Raw genomic sequence first — 20746 nt, forward strand, 5'->3', positions numbered from 1 at the left:
TTTGTGAGTGGCCAAACTTTTGGCATTTATAACACCTTAAAGGTATTATAAATTAAAGGTATTGGGAATGTATGGGCAGATGTGACAAAGTAAATACCTGCTTTTACAGAAGAGGTTAAGTTGGGTATTGAAGGTGAGAATAATATTTCTGGTAGGTGTAAGTTGATTATCTTTTTTAATCATTATTCGTCTTGCTTCAATTATGTGTTGTCCTTGCAGCTCTTGGGTTATTTCTTCCTCTGTGACATTTAATAGGATCCAACTGGATATGATACTCTTAAATGAATTTAGGATTGTATGAAGAGATATTTTTACTGGAATGCCAGCAAAGCTTGGAAGTTGTAACAGCCTTCCGGAATGTCTGTGGTTCATGGTTTCTACTAGTAGGTCTCCTGATTGCAGTCTCTAAATCGTCATGGAAGATCCTGCAATACCCTCCATATGTTTCTGTATTACAAATGGAGACAATTTACTCATAGGCTGACTAGTAAGTGAGTGGATGATTAAGAACGATGTTCCGATCAGTCTTTTGTCTCTTTGGATTATTGTTCTCAATACCCTGATGGTCTCTGTTTGCCATGTTTGCTCCTATTAGTCCTTGTCAAGAGGACTTTTCTGCCAAAGTTTCCAGCCCCGCCATGAGGAGGCAGGAGTAGTGCCACTAGAAGGCCAAGCGGCTAAAGTGTTAGTTGGTTAGTGAACTAGAAATATAGGGATAAATAGAGAAAGGTGGGTTTCCTCTATGTGTTTTAACTTGTGGCTTTTCAAGTATAGAACGGTTTTAAAAATACGATTGCTAAGAGAAAAGTAGGAACTTAGAAATAACTTTAGTCGCTTTGCTTTTGAAATGCACTCTACAGATCGCAGAAATATCACTTGACCTCGGATTCGCTTGGTACCCGGGACCGACATACAGAGTTAAATCCACAACAAATGACATACAGTGGTATAATTCAGACATATTAAAAGAATGTGTTTCTGATTAATGGAAGTTGGAAAACTGTTTTCAAGTAAAATTAGTAATAAAATTAAATACTTGGGACAAGAAATATAAGATGAGCACAATTTACCTTCATGGTAACAGATAATTTACTTAGAGTAATACTTTACTTCAGGCACGAATGTGACATAATAATTAACAAAATCAGGAAAATAGATTAATAGTCCTATAGTAGAGTCAATTATACTGAGAACAAGATGCTTTCAATTTAATACTTTTTTTTTTTTTTTTGTTATGAAAATTCAGCACAATTACTTCCATCTAGCAATCGAAAATTGCATATATTCCAAAATATTCCTTGTCTGTCCAATTTCACTAGTAATGCTTGCTGGTTTTGTTCTTCTAGATCTATATTTTTTACTATTTGTCAGGACAAAAGACTGAATTTACATACTTGCCCAAAACTGAGTAAGAGAAGAAAATTTTGAAAATAAAGCACATAAGATTGAAAAGCAATATATCTCTTACTTTTGATACATGGTCAGGTGTAGTCCCCTGATGAAATATCTGATTATGTATCAACTTTTATCTTTGCTGACATCAGATTTAATTACATTTTTGCTTTATTTCCCCTTTTAGAACCTTATCCAAATTTTCCCACCCTTATCTTATGCCAGCTACGATTACCGTTATTTTCATGTAATCTATTTTATTTTACAGGTCACCATTTTTTAATTATTTCTTTTATTTATATTTCGGCTGTCTTTGCTTTTGGCTTTTAGCTGTCATGAAATTCATATTTATTACAATATAGAAATACATATACATTTGCATCCTTTGCTGCTGCTTTGTGTGCTTTGGTGTATTTGACATATCCAATTTATTTTATCTTCCTACTATTTCTACAGTTTTATTTCATTTGTACTATATCTATATATATATATATTTTTTTTTTTTTTTTTTTTTGGTCTATGCACAAGAGGTAATTTGTTTCATAATAGTTTGCAAAGAATATGACCATAGCTTTTCAAACCCAGCACTTGGACATGCTTGGAGATTACTGAAATGCCATATATCCCTTTGTTGTTTTGGACAGTGTGCCTTATGGTTCCTGATGAGATGGGGCTCCAGCAGATGATAAACTTCTTTACTCCACCATATTTTTTTAACTGTATTCAAGCATTTATCTTTTGCAATTTTAGCTCACGAATCCAGCAAATCAAAAGTGCATGTTGGAAAAGACAAAAGATAATTTAAATAAGCTATGTATAATATTTTGTGAATCAAAAAATCATTTCTTTCAATTTCAACACAGTACAGTGTTATGTGAGTAGATTGTATTACCATAATATCTTGTTCCCTTAGCTTGCACCATTTTATGCAACTATCTATCTGATTGACATGTGCCCAACATCAGCAACCTCCAGAAAACCTATGAGAAAAAGATCAGGAAATACACAGACCTAAGACAGGAAATACAAGAAATGTGGCATAAACAGCCATCCCAATCACTATGCTGGTCCTTGACATGGGGATGGTCATTTATGCCATTAAACAGGTCGATCATTGCAGAACTACAACAGAAGTTACTGAGCTAAAAACTGTATACAGACACTCCCAGACTTACGTAAGGGTTGCGTTCCGCAGAACTCTGTGTAAGTCAAGTTTTACGTAAGTCGGAATTTCTCTAAAGGCTTATTCACCACTTGCAACTATGCTTGCTGAATTTGATTGGAGCAAAAAAAGAAATGTTCAACGAACATGTAATGCTTCCTGCTTTTGCTTGAATGGCCATTAGACTCAGGGCCACTCGCTTCTGAATCTGATTTTCCATCCATATTATTAATAGCATTTCCATTTTCTATATAGCACCTGAATGCTGTTGGGTGATCACTTTTGATCTTAAATGCATTGACCTTTTAGCATGTTCTTTTATATGCACACTGTCCTTTGAAATAGCATTCACTGTTGAAGCAGCGAGACTTAATTCCCATGCAAAATATGACCAACTTTGTCCTGCTTCGTACCTCTTAATCATTTTCATCTTCATTTCTGAATCAATTTTGTTTTGTTTCCTAGCATTGCCACCACTTGCACTTTCTGTTGGTCACTTTCCCTTCATCAATGAAATAAGTAAATAGGAAAGAAGAGAAGATTCTGAAAATTTATTTATGTTTTTTATATGATTGAAGATTTCAGTGAAGGGGAACACATTTCACCACAATAACGTAAAAACCCACAAAATATTCTAGTTATCGGGATTATTGCAAATGCAATAAGATTGAGTTTACTACCCATTTATAATTAAATACACTAACAGAAAAGCCCAATAAATGGGAAAGTGCAAATTATTTTTATTGTTTTATGGTTGTGATCTCCAGAAATGTGCATTAGAAAAATATCAACAAACTGTTCAAAATTTATTCTTAAAACGGAACATAACAATGAAAGGGTAGTGTTCCACTATAAAAATGACCTTTTAGGGATATAAACAGCATAGTTATATAGCGAAAATTTCAACTTCCGAGGTCTTGGAATGAATTACCAAAAAAACCAATGTGTTATTGGGTTCACATTGCGATATTTTCACAATACCTCCATTTATTCCTACGGGAAGCAATAATGCATTTCCACGATTTTTTTTAAGTTCACACCGGCCAGCAAAAACTTATGTAAAGTCGAATTTATGAAAGTCAAGTATTATGTAAGTTGGGGAGTGCCTGTACATAATGTTTTCTTAAACAGGCAACCTCTGTACTGCACAGTAATGTCAAAATGTATCGCTGAATTTCTGTTAAATGTACATTCCAGCGTGCCACGAGATTAGGAAAAATTCCATTGAGTTTGATGGGAATCATTATTTCGGAGTACCATTAATATTCGTCTTTTAACTTAAAGTATGGCTTGTGTGACAAAAGATTGGGAACGACTGGTATTTATTAATTTATAATCAAGATAGCTAGGGTAACAGAATTTTTTGTTCAGTTGAGATATCATTTTACCCTAAAAGGTAAAGTGCAGCCATTATCAACCCACTGCAGGATGGAAGCCTCCTCAACAATTCATGCTGAGGGAAATGGACCATAATCTGCCACGCTGGTCCAGTGCGGGTTGGCAGATCGACCGTATTCAGCAGTCAGGGGCTTGAACCCCGGTCTACTCAAAGAGCGTGTGCTACTGCACTCCCGCTCCTGACCACTCGGCTACGGAGGCACATTTTACTCTATAACCCAAATAATTAAAGCTCTACTGTGATGTATTACAATAATATTTATGTGAATTAAAAGCAAATATAAATTAAAAAATACACACATAGCAGGAGCATCTCGATCAGAAAAGGAAAAGAGAAGAGGTGCCATACTGCGTGCTAATTCATGTTCCTCAAATTGTCCAGCTGATTCAGCCTGTGTTCCTTCTTGCCTGAACAGCAAAGGCAGACCTGTTTTGTTAACGAGCCAATATGGTGATGAGACATGGAGCTGGAAAATAAACACATCCATTTATGAATATAAATACAATGATACAGATATACAAATATAACCAGAGTGAAATCTACTAAGAAAAAATAAATAAAATTTTATTTTCATTTTACAGAGCTTGGCAATGATTAGATCACCTTGCAATGAAAATTGATACAATCACACGCCCGTTAATTACCCGCTAAGTTATTAACTTCAGTTACCCACTTAATTACTACCCCTCCCCAGTTACACCTAAGATTCAAAAGAATTCTAAGGAGGCATATTTCTAAGACTTTGTGCTCTACATGCAAATATACTGGGTGTAATGTTTTAAATTTAAATGATGTATCTCCTTAGTTGGTAATCACATAATTGAAGAAGGAGCTCGGATATTGCAAAGCTAGTTGTATTTTGGGATAGCATACTATGTCTAACTGATTGAGGGATAAGCTCTACAACACAAAAGTAGTGTACTCCATCAGTTTATCACTTGATAAAGCATGTCATAAAATGAAGGCTGCATTATACACTGAAACAGATAAGAGCAAATGATTTTCAAACAGTCATGAAAGAAGCAAATAAGTTGACTTTCCAAGCGTATATGGGATCTCTCCAATGACATCAAACTCACCAGTAGTGGCCAGTCCAATATATCAAAAAAATATATATAAGAACTCAAAATTGCTGTGTCTTTTCTCAATAATTCGATATATTTGAGGAAAAAAAGGAAACAAAAAACTATGGGAATTGGGAACAGCAATACCATTTCACTGAAACTTAAATTTAACCCTAATTTTGCACAGTACTTTACATGATTATCGTAAGGCAAGAATACTGATTCATACATAAATAATTTCACTTAGAAAACCTGTGCCAAGCACTTTGTAGTCAAATAAGACAAAGATTCTAATAATTCAGGCCTGAACATGAAAGTTGGAAATAATAAATATATAAATTTTAGAAATACATTTGAATGATACTCTTCTTCTTTTCCTAAATTGCTAAACGAGTGTTGCTTTGCAGTAGAATACTCAAATACTGAAATAGTTCTGCATTTTTTCTAATATTTCCATTATACCTGAAATTAATTAAATATGATTTGAGGTGAACCATGCCATAACAGTGCAAAAAAGGTTTGGTTATTTTATATACATAATATGAAACTGCCATATTCACTGAGTTTAATGAAGTAATTGAAATCAGAAGATGTAATCTGTAATATAATCTAATGATTTAATATAAATGCAGAATACTGTTCTAAGTAAACTTTTAATACTAAAAAGAATAAATGCAGAAGGGGTAATAGGTTATGGATTGGTTATTTGCTATAAGAATATCAGTGCTATATCACCATATTTTTCTGTAATAGTGAAAAAACTACAGAAGTAGTGTAAATGGCATCATTATAATTGTATCTCATATTGTGACTACCTTCACAACAAGTTACCATGTATTGCACTACCTCGAATAAGTAATGCTTCATTATTGGAGAAGACTATTGTTACTTATTCTTGGGGATACCGCCACCCAGATGACACCATTTCAAGGATTCTTGGCCTATCGTCAGTGGGCAGTTAAGTACTCTAGTTTTGAAATCATGCCAACCCAGTTGGTGTGCATAATAATAATACTAAAAAGAATAAACACAGAAGGCATAATACCTAGGTAGTGCATAATATTGCACTACCTAGAATAAGTAACACTTCGCAATTGGAGAAAACTATTGTTACTTATTCTCTGGGATACCGCCACCCAGATAGCACCATTTCAAGGCTTGTTGTCCTATGATCGGTGGGAGGGTAAGTACCCTGGTGTTGCAATCATGCCAACCCAATCATGAAGTATAAATCCACAATTTTTTACTACTATGGAAAAATACAGTGATATATAAATGATATTCTTATAGTGAATTACCAATCCATAGCCTATTACACCTTCTGCATTTATTCTTTTTAGTATTATTACTATGCACACCAACTGGCATATCTCATATTAGCATTAGCAGAGGCATTTGATGCAAGAAAGCAAGCTCATGCAGCATCAGCCAAAAAAATAAAAAAATAATAAAAAAATAACCACTTCCACTGTTCGAAATACCTGTCCAGCTGAGCCTTAAACTTATATTGTGGATTTATACTTCACAACTGGGTTTGCATGATTGCAACACCTGGGTACATACCTGCCCACCGACGATAGACCAACAAGCCTTGAAACGGTGCCGTCTGAGTGGTGGTATACCCGAGAATAAGTTACAACAGTCTTCTCCACTGGTGAAGCATTACTTATTCGAGGTAGTGCAATACATGGTAACTTGTTGCGAAGGTAGTCAGAATATGAGATACAATTTGTCTTTTTAAAAATTGATCCCTTAATGTTTTTGGGTATGTTGCCAATAAATGAAGCAGAATAAGATACAGAAATGTTTTTCTGTTTATACTTCAGTCAGGATAGTCACATAGAGTGAAAGGAATTTACAAAGGAGAAGAGAAGATTTCCATAACATTACAATAATTTATGGCGCCTCCATAGCCAGATGGAAAGGAGCAGCAGTGCATAGCACACGCTTCTTGATTAGACTGGGGTTCGAGCCCTCACCACCAAATACAGAGGATGCGGAAAGGTCAGGGAATGACCACCGCATATCCTGTAGCAATATGGCCTTAGTTGCTAATGCTCCTAAAAACCAAATAACAAACAAACAATAATTTAAGGTATCATGCAAATTTAAACACTGGTAGGTTTTCCTGAGTGTGAGAGAAAGACAGGCTTGAGTAGACAGATAGACAGAGAAACCCCTCAAACCACAGCCTGACACAACTAAAGAGTTAAACAAGTCTGAAAATTGTTGTGATGGCGTAAATGGTACTCACACATACAACTATCCATTGGTGGCACACTGTGTTATCAAGTGGGACTGCTTAACATGCTCTCTGATATGCAAAAATAGAAAGACATAAAATGTAATACTTCTAACAAAGCAATGAATGAAAAGATGTGTTGTGAAACAATAAAACATTAAAATCAGCTATTATTACCTTTAAAGCACCTCCTGGTACTGGAAAGACGCGTACCTGTAGCTGTAAACTCCTGCTTTGACTGTCAAACATCTCAAGTTGTGTGATAAAGAAATGGGAAGTTGAAGATATTATTAACTGATTGCTTTTAGGAAAATTTTCAAGTGAGAATTCAACTGCAACTGGATTATTAAGATTAACCTAAAGAAAACAAACAATAAACAGGAGTTAAGACATTATTAAGTGATATATGTATATGCTGGGATCGCAAAATTAGGATGGTTTTGTTCACAAAAAGTGCTCATAAAAACATGTTTTTAAAATTTTTAACTCCCATGTCTCAATGCATGAGAAATGACTATCAATCAAAATTTTGAGAACCCATAGTCACGATTAAAGTTCTGACGAAATTCATTAAGAAAATAAAAAAATTGTATCAGCAAATTAGTATAATCAAGAAAGTAAGGTTATACAAAATCAGCCAAATCAGAACTAACAGTCTGTCTAGTTCTTCCTTGAACATTTATTCAAACTAACCATTTCAATAACACCATATAGGAGTTTGCTCCAGCAATCAACTACCCACTGGCTAAAGGCAAATTTCCACACATCTAACCTGCAAGCATCCTTCCTCAATTTCAATTTATGCCTACTCATGAGTGCATGTAGTATGAGCAAGAAGGAAGGATGCCTTGCAGTTTCCACATGTAGCAATTTGCAGAATTCAATCATTTCAGGATAAGAGCACACTTTCTGCCTTCTCTGCACCCATTTCAACAGATCCACCTCCACCTTAAAATAAGGTCTTTAGACCAGTATGAAGTACTCAAGATGTGGTCTACACACCATTATTTTGTACAATGAAATAATCATCTCCTTATATTTGGCAAAATTACTCTATATAATGTGCAAAATCCCATGAGCTGTGCTAGCAACCCATTTGCACTGATCAGAGAAATTCATGTCTGACTGAACAATTTCCCCTTTTTCTTTCTCCACTGCTCTCAGTGTTCTACCACATAGTTGGTATATCATTCTGAGATTACTGCTACTCATGTGCTGCAGCTTGCATTTCTAAAATTTAAACTTCAATTGCCACTTCTCAGCCCATCTGCATAATTTTTGTAGATCTTGTTCCATATGATATTCGATCATTTCCAAATTTTGATATGAAGACTGATGTGGCTTCATTAATATCATTAATAAATATAGAGAATACCAATGGGCCCAGCAGTGAAACCTGGGGAACTTCACTAATAACAGCAAACCATGAAGAGCAGTGCCCATTTATAACCACTCTTTGTTTTCTTGCACTCAACCATCCCCGGCGTCTCCGTAGCCAGGTGGGAAGGAGCAGCAGTGCGTAACACACGCTTCTTGATTAGACCGGGGTTCGAGCCCGTCACCACCAAATACGTAGGATGCGGAAAGGTCAAGGAATGACCACCGCATATCCCCGAGCAATATGGCCTTAGTTGCTAATGCTCCTAAAAAAACAAATCAAACAAACTCAACCATCCCTTTATCCATAGCAGTAATTTGCCCCTAATGCCATGCTGCTCCAATCTATACAGCATTCTTTATGGAGAACTGTCAAAAGCTTTTCTGAAACCTAAGTATATGATGTCAAAAAAATTTTTTTTTTTTTGCATCCGTTTCCTTTGTTACTGCATCCTAGTATCTTAACAGATTGTTCAGACAAGACTAGCCCAAAACAAATCCATATTGTGACTATATTCCTGATCAAATGTTTCTATAACCAGTGACCCCATAATTTTCCCTGGAACAAAGGTCAAGCTAAAAGGACTGTAATTACTCATGTCACCAAAACGGATGATTTGAGAATTTTTTAGGGATGGGGATACCAAAAGTATATCAAATTCTAAGAGGGAACTAAATGATTTTGTGATAACTGAGGGGGAAATTGGAAGAAAAATTGTTTAAAATAAAAGTAAATAAGGCACCGAGTTGGATGGAATCTATTCAATTATATTAAGAGATGCAATAAAAGATGCAAATGCAGCTCCAATTCACAAAGTGGGGATCAAAGGGTGACATGAGTAATGCAGACCTGGTAGCTTGACTTCTGTTCCAGGGAAAACAATGAAGTCGCTAGTTAAAGAAGTAACACAGAACTGTCCAGATAGGAATGGAGTTATATGGCAACAATCACTGCACTGATTTGTTATGGGTTGACTTTGTTTGACTAATTCGATTGAATACTATGATGCATTACCAAAGGCATAGGATGCTAAAAATAATTTTGACATCACACACTTAGATTTCAGAAAAGCTTTCAATACTGTTCCAAATGAATAGTATTGAAATTTGAAAATTCAAACAAAATGGCACAGATGTGTGTGTGTGGCATTAGATCTAGGCAATTTACTGCTATTGATAAAAAGACTGGTTGAGTGAGAAAATACAGAGTAGTTATCGATGGGCACTGCTCTTCAGAAGTATTGTTATTAGTTTTGTTTGTTTGTTTGTTATTTGGTTTTTAGGAGCATTAGCAACTAAGGCCATATTGCTCCAGAAATATGCGGTGGTCATTCCCTGACCTTTCTGCATCCTCTGTATTTGGTGGTGACGGGCTCGAACCCTGGTCTAATCAAGAAGCGTGTGCTACGCACTGCTGCTCCTTCCCACCTGGCTACAGAGGCGCTATTGTTATTAGTAGAGTCCCCCCCCAGAGTTCATTAACGTTATTAATAAATTTTGATGAAGCAAAATGAGTCTTCATGTCCGGCTTTCAGATTACTCGAATGTTAGCAGAGCGGTCAATGACAGTAACCAGGGTATGCTACTGAGGCAAGATAAAGAAAAAATTAGGCAGGCGGGTTGAGAAGAGGTAACTGAAATTTAACACTGACAAATGTGAGGTACTGTAAATGGGGAGCAGTAATGCCTCAGTTACTATTTTGGTGGTGCTACACTCAAGGGCATGAGAGGAAGTTCTCTGAGCAAAGCAGATGCCTGCTAAGACAGCTCTCAGTTTTTTTTCAATGATATATAGAAATTTTGTCAGCAGGGGTAAGGAGGTGATTATCCCATTGTATAAGAAGGCAATGGTTAGGCCACATCTTGAGTACAAGAACAGAAGCATCATTTTAAAAATAATGTGGATCGGTTTGAATGGGAGCAGAGAAGAGCAATAAGATTAATGAAGGAAACAAAAGGATATGCATACAAGATAGTAGTTCTGCAAACTGCAATGACTGGAAACTAAGCAACTGCAATGAGTGAGACTGTTCAAGTTGTTTAAGGTTTTATTTGGATCGAATTAGATAAATGTTGATGGTAAACTTGCTCTTGATCAGAAAACACATATAAGGAGGCATCAATTTATATTAATGAAGGATTGTTCTGGATAGATGGGCAGATAGACATTCAGCCACAGGACATTTGGTTGTTGGTAAAAATTTCAATCCGATGTGGATGTGACTAATTTGAATAAATCTAAGGAAGAATTACACAAATGATAAGAGAGGAGGTATTGGAGTTTCTCCTCCCCCCCTTTTTATAAGCTTGCCTCCTTCCATTATTGGCCACTACTAATACTAAATTTAAATATTCAAACTAGTTTTAAGTTTATCTTACCACCAGAGAGTGAGGTAGGTAGGGAGGTGGGCACGTGTGTGTTTCTTATTTAACTATTCATTGTTATTATTTCCCCTTCATTCAAATTTTTTTATTTATTTTTTTTTTATTTCACCATTAAAAATCTTTTCTTAAAGAATATCTTCAACTAGATGATTCTATTAAAAACAGAGTATTTCCACCTTACAACAACAACAAAAATGTTCTTTTTTATTTTCTTTATTTTTTTAATGCCCTCTAAACATATTTGGCTGAATATAGCAAAATTTATACATATAAATTCTATTTGACACACACACATCCTTTCCCAATTTCAGAATTAGGAGACTGATCTCCTAATTCTGAAATAATAATGCGTGACAAAAATTCAACTGAAGAGTAACAGGCAAGGGATTATTACTCTTCAGCAAAGAGTAATAAGTCTCTTGCTTATTCATTTCATCAATCCAGATATTTATTCTATTATTATTTTCAGTGAATCCAGATGCTTATTACCATCAGCAAAGAGCAACTTGAAAATTCAAAAATCTTCTTTCTTTACCCTAGGATTTATAATGCTTTGATTATATAATCCTCTTTATTAACTTCAATACTTAACATTCAGTTTATTAACCTCAACATTTATTTTCAATTTATCTTTGCATTCACAACTTACAATTTACTTAGTCTCTTTCTTAAAGTCACTATTTAGCTTATTTTTCTCACCTCTCCACTCTTCCCCCCCTCCTTCCCACCCACAACCATAACATTAATCTGAAACATGCTCCAGCTTTATCAACAAATATATAAGTCATCAAATGGATTGAGTCAAAAAAAAATATTATCTGTCTTAGTATTCACTATCAAGGACCTTTAAAACAGTAATATTACTTAATCCTCTAATCTATAATTATAATATCACCAATATTATTCTTTTAATAAAAATAGAGAAAAAGAATAATTTCTTTATTATTCTGGACTTATTCCCTCATGGTGCCTTCTCTCTGTAGGTCATTCTATCTTATCTTTTCACTTCTCCAGTTCCTAATTCTTCTAAATAGAGACAAGAGTTCAAACAGACACACAAATTCAAACCAGACAATATTCCTAATACCCTGTTGTCAGAGCATTAGGAATATTGTGTCACAATATGTCATATAAGTGACAAGTGCACAGACTCCCACCTATGAAAACTATGTTACATCACCTCTGGCAGTCTTTTTAGTACATTCTCTCTCTCTCTCTCTCTCTCTCTCTCTCTCTCTCTCTCTCTCTCTCTCTCTCTCTCTCTCTCTCCCATTTTTCGATAATTTTTCTCATTTTAGAGATTTTGTACTCTATTCAGCATTATCCTGATTATTAAATATCAATATTACCATTTTTTTTTTCTTTCTTACCAAAATCAAAGCTTAAAGGAACTACCATGAAAAACAGACTTAAACTATGACTTCATTCATCAAATTCAAATTGATAACTCACTCCATGACTTTCTAAAAAAAAAAAAAATATTGCAAAGAGCACACAATATTATGTATATCGCTATTCTGAATTGTCAAACCCCATCTCATCTCACCCTTTTCAAATGGTTCAATCATAACTGTCCATTATATGAGATTTATCACATCTGGCTATTTTTTGCCCTTGCTTACTCCATTCTGCTAAATCCTGTTAATGACATCTCATTTTATTTGATTCACAAAATTATCTGCAACAGGTTACCTCTTGCCATACTAACTGCTTTCTTAAAGCTATATCTATATCAGCCGTTTGTTTTCTTTTTTACACATTTATGTTTGAAAAAGAAAACATCCTTATTTTGAAATTGTTTATCTCTTATTTTATATATATATATATATATATATATATATATATATTTTTTTTTTTTTTTTAAATTTTATATCACTTTCTATCTCCCTCACTTTTTTTAAAGTGAAATTTACAAAGTAAGGATGTTGCCACACTACTCATAAAACCCCAAATCTCTTGTCAGGTGTCAATGGCCAGGACTGCAAGCAAAATAGCAACATGTGTCTTCATTTCTGATAGTAACCACAAGCCAATTATAAATAAAAAAAGAGAATAAAATTTACTGTTACAGAAATAAATGAAAATGAAAATAAAATTTTGTGAGCAAAAAAGAAAAAAAAAAAAGAGGGGGGAGAATTTTTTGAAAATGTCACATCACACTATGAAGGCAAGGAATTAAAAACGGGGAATCGATAACAGAAATTTCTATAAACATAAAACTTATTAGTCTAATCCAAGAAAAGATAAGGATTTCAAAATATTGTCTTATATTGTAGAGATGTGACTACGTAGAAAAAAACAAAACCAAAACTGAAAAGTGCACACGAATAAGATACAAATATAAAGTTATACAGCATCAACACCTACTGGTAAAAATTTTGTCAAAACAATAAATAAATAAGAAAAAAAAAAAAAAAAAAAAACAAGCATACATCACATAGAGATATCATACTACATGTAGTCAAACTAATAATGTATGCTATATACATAATGAACAAGCCTAGATATAAACAGATATAATGTGGGACCAATATATAGGGTAGAATGAATTGAATGAATTGTGGAAATCTTAGATATCTGAAAAATCACAATGAGATACATGATGCAACCCCCCCCCCCCGACAAATTAATGAGAAATTTGTAGAATGTTACTGGATTTTGAAAAAAAAAAAAAAAAAAAAATAGTTAAGCATAATAAGAGATTTATGAAAATGATAATTTAAATAAGTTAAAGAAAAAGAACTACTAGCAAGTTGAAAAAATTTTAAGATTGGAAATAGCAATATTGTAGGTATTACATAAGGTAGCAATCGTAACCCATTGGGAAGTGATGACAGAGTGGGTAATATTAGAAATATTGGAAATTCAATGGGAAAAATTAACAAATTCAGAGCTCAAAGAGTCTTTTATTGTAATGATCAACTGAAACATGACCATTAAGATCCAAATAATTAGGGATGTTATTACAGAAATAAGTTCTTTCTAGTGTAAGTTCACGAGAATACAAATGGCCAAAATCTTTAATAAAGTAAGGATAATTCATTATGCAAAAATCATCAATATACATAAATAACAGGATATATATATATATATAAGGAGAGAAATTTCAGACCAGTAAAGATATAAATTTGCAAGAATACAAGAGGCAGAGCTAACCATAGGAGTAGTAGTAGTAGTGATAGAAGCATGTGATGCAAGAAAGCAAGTGTATGAGCTTATGTAGCATCAGCCAAATAAAAAAAAAAAAAACCCAATTTCACAGATCCATTCCCTTGGAAAGTTTGTCCAGTTCCTTCTTCAATTTATTTAAGTTATCAACTTCTGCAATGGCAGATGGAAGTTTGTTCCAGCAATTAACCACCCGCTGGCTAAAGGCAAATTTCCTCACATCTATTCTACAACTGTCTTTTCTCAATTTGAATTTATCCCCTGCAGGGTTCACAATCTGAGCAAGCATCAGAATTCAGTGTGATCAACCCATTCAACGACTTATACACCTCAATTAGATCACCTCACAGGTGCCTAGTCTCCAGATGCTAGAATTTTCAGATTTTAAGCCTTTTTGGTAAGAGAACCCATTTGTTCCCTTCACCAATCTTGTTGCCAGTGTAGAATCCAGGGAAGTGACCGGGGTGAGTTTCAACTCCAGTGGAACAAATCCCCCCCCTCCCCTGTGTGAAAAAAAGAGTAATTTTTATTTTATAAAACACAAATTCAATAAATTTATGTCAAATAAACATAATACGAAAAATCAAATCAACTTATGTGGTACTTGTTAGTGGGTACATGGCAAAAATAAATCACTAAAATTCAAAAGACAAGAAATATTCAAATTAATTAAATGAGCAATATTTCTGGCAGCACAAATTGTAACTAAAAGCCAGTATTTCAAGTAACTGCATTCCGTTTTATGGTTTTTCAGGTAAACTTTATTTTCACACGAACCATCTAGAGTGGACCAGTAAATCAGAATGTCTTATAACGGGGGATTTTAACTTTCCAGATACTGACTGGAACTTGTGGGTTGGTCACTTGCACACTAGCAAGACTTTTGTGGATTTATTGGATGACTGTGTTCTACAGCAACATGTTTGAGAGGCAATCAGAGGGAGTAATACTCTTGATCTGACTATCAAGCAGTGATTATTCATGCATTAAGAATTTGCAGATAAAAGAAAAAGTGGGTGACAGTGTACTGATGTGGGAATTACAGATGTAACTACAATCAAGGCTAAAGGGAACGGCTTTTGCTTTCGTAAAGGTGACTACAGGGGTCTCAGACAGTTTTTAAATTCTGTATAGTGGGATCAACTGATGGTGCTACCAACATTGAATTCTAATTGGGAAGCCTTCAGGGACTTAGTTTTGGAGGCTGCTATGCTTTTCATTCAAACTAAGAAACACTGTTCAAGGTTTTGGCCTAAATGAATGTCAGGTGAACTAATGAGGCTCGTGGCAGAGAAGAAAAAAACTATGGTATGCATATAAATAATCAGATATTTACCCCTGCTAGAAAAATTCCTGTATATCATTAACAAGACACCATGAGCTACTCTTGCAGACAGTCTGCACTGCTCATAAAACTTCATATCTGACTGAACAATTACCTCCAGGTCTTTTTCATTCTCTACCACCCAGAGTGTAGTACTAAACAGTTGATATATTACTCTGGAGTTACTGCTACCCATATGCAGTACTTTACATTTGTCAATGTTAAATTTCAGATGCCACCTCTCAGCCCATCTGCTCAATCTTTCTAGATCCTGTTGTCAGGGGTGTCATTAACACCCCTGACAACCTTTGTATCATCTGCAAACTTGGATATTATTGATATCATTAATAAATACAGAAAACAACAATGTACCCAACAACAAACTCTGAGTGACTCCACTATTAACATTAGTACACAAAGAGCAATGTCCACTGGTTATCACCATCCCTTTATCCATAGCAGCAATTTTCCCCTAATGTCATAATGCTCCAATTTGTACAGTAGTCTTCCATGTGTAACAGTTTCAAAAGCTTTCCTGAAATGCAAGTTTATGATATCAAAATTATTTTTTGCATTCAGTTCCTTTGTGACAACATCATAGTATCCAATCAAATTGGTCAGACAAAACTTCCCCTTAACAAAGCCATGCTATAACTGCAGTCTTGTCTAGATGATCTTGCAGTGCTTCTTTAACCAGTGCCTCCATTAAGAACTGAGATGTATCTCCATTGAATAACTCAATTGAGAGTAGTCTCATTTTATTCTGATCATTCCATCAAAAAAGTAACAATAAGTTATTGTGTGTGTGTGTGTGTGTGTGTGTGTACATAAAGGCAACAATATCCTCTTCATCTTTCACACACACACACATATATATATATTAGAAAAATGAAGTAGTAAAGCAGTTTAAAAGTAAAATTTAGATTTAAAAGTAAAAAATATAATACGAAAATTAAGAAAATAAATATAAAGCTATCATTAGAGGCAGCAAAATGCACATTCCTCCACATGATTCCCAATGTATAAGTGATATTAAATATTAAATCAAAACTAAGGCCAGTAGCATGGCAAAACTGTTGAGCGAAAATAATAAATTAAACGATGATTAATCAACAGGGAGGGAGAAGAAAAGGTAACAAGGCTAAAAATTGTAGCAGAAAAATCTCCAAATAATTTAGAAAATCCAATTAAAAATAATAAATCAATTTTAAAATTTAGAGCCAATTACATAAGAATTTAACTGCCCTGCCCTCGTAAGGTGCCAGTTCCAAATTACGTGAAATATCACAAATAGAGACTAAACTAACTACAATAAAACAAAAAAAAAAAATAAATAAATAATATATATATATCTACAAATTTTTTAATCACATCACATTAATGTTGCTATGTAGTCAAATAAGAAAAAAATAGATATTTAAAAGTGTTTTCCTACAAAATTTTCTCTTTTAAAAAAATAAAAAAATTCAGAAAAGAAACACTTAAGGAGACACTCAACAACAGAAAATTCATCTCCCCAATCCCCACAGTCACAAACAGTAAGTCACCACTCTGGAAATGGTCAGGAAGTAAAATTTAGATTTAAAAGTAAAATAAAATTCAAACAATAAGTAAACATTCTGGAAAGGGTCAGAAAGTAAAATTTAGATAACAATATTTAATGAAAAAAAAATTAACTAATTATTACAAAAGAACAACAAGATTAATTAAAGATCTTACATTATGTAGTGGTACTGCTCTTCCAGATTTTATGTAACCTCTAATGCTGAGATCTTTGAAAGAATAATGAAGCTCATAAGGCAACAAATTTGTTATTTCTACCGGAGGAACAAAGATTACTTTGTGGCCTGGTTGTATTGACATTTGTTTTGATTGGACTACTGAATATGTAACGCCAGATGATGTTTTACGAGGGCAGTCCACAGGATAATTATCATGTCGTACACAAACACAGAACCTAGCAATAAAATAAATATTTTTATTTTCTGAATACTGAAAGCAATATACAGAAATAATAACAATGAATTCATAGGAAATGCACAATCTGTATGATAGAGGCAAAAGATGCAAAAAAAAAAAGAAAAAAAGACACCGTTTATTTTAACTCATGTATTTATAATCATGCTAAACCACAAGGCAAACCTACTATTCCCAGTAAACTCCACTCAATGCCTGCTGTATTGTTTTGTTAAAATTCATGCACTAAAAACATTAGGAATCACGACTAAGAAACACAAGGTGCAAGGGATCACAGTGTATCAATGAGGGATTTATTTAAAGATGTAACAACCATCAAGGATAACTGGAAAGGTTTATGCTTTCTTATATTCACAACATTGCTGAGATCAAATAAAGTTGGTCTCAGCCATGTTGTGAAAAAGACCCATAAAAACTCCTCCCACTGTCGACAGGATTTGAACTCTGGCCTTTTCCACACGGTATGGGGAGGATGGTGATCCTACCAACTCTGCTACCCACGAAGGTGAGCAGTATGGCATTAAGGGCAAGTTACTGTATGGATAAAAGGATAGTTGAGTAGAAGAAGACAGAGTAGTTATCAATGTACACTGCTCTTCATGGACTAATGCTATTAGTGGAGTTCTCCGGGACTTCGTGCTGGCTGGCCCACTGATGTTTTCTATATGTATTAATGATATTAACAGTTAATGACAGTAACAATAGTATGCTACTGAAACAGGATCTATAAAAATTAGGCAGATAAGTTGAGAAATAGCAATTTAACTTTAAATTTGACACATACAAAGTACTGCATATGGGTATCAGTAACCCCAGATTAATGTACTGATTGTGTGGTACTATATTTAGGGTAGTGGAAAATGAAAAAGATCTGCAGTCAGATATGAAGTTCTCCGAGTAGTGTAGACAGGCTAGCTGCCATAATGGCATATGGGGATTTGTCAATGATATACAGGAATTTTGGAAGCAACGATAAGAATGATTATCCTATTGTATAAGGCAATGATCAAGCCACATTTTGAGTATTGCATACTGGTCTGGAGGTCTCATTTTAGGAAGGATGTAGAGATGATGGAATGGGCACAAAGAAGGACAATGAGATTGGGGAGGGAAACAAAGGGTTGCTGTTACCACAAAAGGCTTGAGTTTTGCAAACTGTAGCATATGGAGACTAGGCACCTGCAAGGTGATATGACTTAGGTGTTTAAGGATTTGAATGGATTGAGCAGGGTCAATACTGATGGAATTCTTAATCTTGCTCATGAGGGGGCATAAATTCAAACTGACGAAGGATGGTTGGAGATTGAATGTGCAGACATTTGCCTTTAACTAGTGAATGATTGCTGGCTGTAACAAACTTGCTTCCATTGTTGTGGACGTGGTTAGCTTAAATAAATTCAAGAAAGAAGAAAAATTACTGTAGAGAATGAAAGGTTGAAATGAAAAGATTTGTGTTTTACCTTCTGCTCTTATCCAGCTCAGTTCCTACAAAGGGTGGAAAATAAAGGGGTGGTTGAGGGGGAGAAGACAGAGAGTGGTAATCAATGGACACTGCTCATCGTGGACTAATGTTATTAGTGGAGTCCCTCAGGGTTCAGTATTGGGTCCTTTATTGTGTTCTGTATTTATAAATGATATTGATGATGGTATATCAAGCTTAATGTCCAAGTTTGCAGACGATATGAAGGTTGGCTGGGTTGTCAAGGACACTACTGACACTATGCTGCTGCAACAGGATTTGGAAAGGTTGAGCAGATGGGCTTTGAGGTGGCAAATGAAGTTTAACATTGACAAATGTAAAGTACTACATATCGGAAACAGCAACCCCAGAGCAATGTATCAACTCTGTCGTACTACACTGACAGTGGTAGAGAATGAAAGGAACCTGGGGTGGTTGTGCAGGCAGATATGAAGTTTTCTGATCAGTGCAGACAGGCTGCAAGAGTAGCTCATGGTGTATTGTCAATGATATATAGGAATTTTTCTAGCAGGGATAAGGAGGTGATTATTCCCTTGTATAAGGCAATGGTCAGGCCACACATAGAGTACTGTATACAGGCCTGGAGGCCTCATTTCAAGAAGGCTGTAGAGCTGCTGGAACGAGTACAGAGAAGGGCAACAAGATTGGTGAATGGGACAAAGGGGTGCTCTTACGAAGAAAGGCTTAAGTTTTGCGAATTACAGTGTCTGGAAACTAGGCACCAGCGAGGTGATCTGATAGAGGTGAAAAAAGCCTTGAATGGTTTGAGCATGCTCAATGCTGATGGGATTCTTCCTCTTGCTCAGAATAATCACCTGAGAGAGCATAAATTCGAATTTAGGAAAGACAGATGTAGGATAGATGTGCGGAAATTTGCCTTTAGCCACCGGGTGGTTGGTAGGTGGAACAGACTTCCATCCCTTGTCGTGGAAGTTGATAGCCTAAATAAGTTTAAGGCTCAGCTGGACAGGTATTTCGAACGAACAGAGGGGTGAAGTGGAAGTGGTTATTTTTATTTATTTATGTTACTTTTTTTTTTTTTTTTTTTTGGCTGATTCTGCATAAGCTTGCTTTCTTGCATCAAATGCCTCTACTAATGCTAATGCTAAATCCCTCCCAAAAACCAATTATCATTCTACTAATGATTTCTCCATTCTAAAGTAATGGAGAAATCGTTTAATTACCAACTTGCCATCTTTTAAACTATTTTGAAACCTTTCATCTGATTAATCATTGCCAATACCGATTTCATCAGCCAGCATATCACCCTTTAATCAGCAGGTGATATGCAGGCTTATGTTACTCATCTGTGGATAAATTCAACAGAAAAGTTTGGTGAAACTCAAGCAGTTTCTCTTGCCATTTCAAAGTTTTGTGATCATGTTTGGCATAACACTCTTCTAATTTAGCTTCCATCTTATGGATCATTGAGAGTTTTTTTTGTAACTGGGTATCTAGCTCGCTCTCTCTCTCTCTCTCTCTCTCTCTCTCTCTTTCTTTCTCTCTGATTGCTCACTGCAGTGATAGTGGGTGACTCAATATCTAACTTCTCCAGTAATGCTAGTGTTCCCCACAGTCCAGTTCTTACTCCCACTCTTTTCTTCTTGCTTATTAATGACCTTCAATTGACTGGAAATGTTATCAATAGTTTTGCTGATGACAGCACATTGCATTCTACCTACTGTTTGAGACCCATTCTTTGCACAAGCGTCTCAACTTCTCGAATATCCACTACCAATTCCAAAAATACTGATCTCCAGGTAATTCTCCAGTAAG

General features: G+C 34.9%; 1 protein-coding gene across 6 annotated transcripts in view; it reads right to left on the reverse strand.

Moving 5' to 3' along the window:
- The window catches only part of LOC150079291 (intermembrane lipid transfer protein VPS13D-like), a 1618665-nt gene that overhangs the window by 358465 nt on the left and 1239454 nt on the right, over nt 1-20746 (reverse strand). For all 6 annotated transcript variants that reach the window (XM_090383928.1, XM_090383929.1, XM_090383926.1 and 3 more), the window contains 3 exons: nt 17233-17470; nt 7437-7616; nt 4253-4419 (listed from right to left, as the gene is read on the reverse strand). In XM_090383928.1, the coding sequence (XP_090240054.1) occupies nt 4253-4419; nt 7437-7616; nt 17233-17470 (585 nt within the window). The remainder of the gene's footprint in view (nt 1-4252; nt 4420-7436; nt 7617-17232; nt 17471-20746) is intronic.

The sequence above is a fragment of the Mastigoproctus giganteus genome, chromosome 10 (genome assembly GCF_048544385.1).
Source record: "Mastigoproctus giganteus isolate SK-2022 chromosome 10, ASM4854438v1, whole genome shotgun sequence".
In the NCBI taxonomy this organism is placed as follows: Eukaryota; Metazoa; Arthropoda; class Arachnida; order Uropygi; family Thelyphonidae; genus Mastigoproctus; species Mastigoproctus giganteus.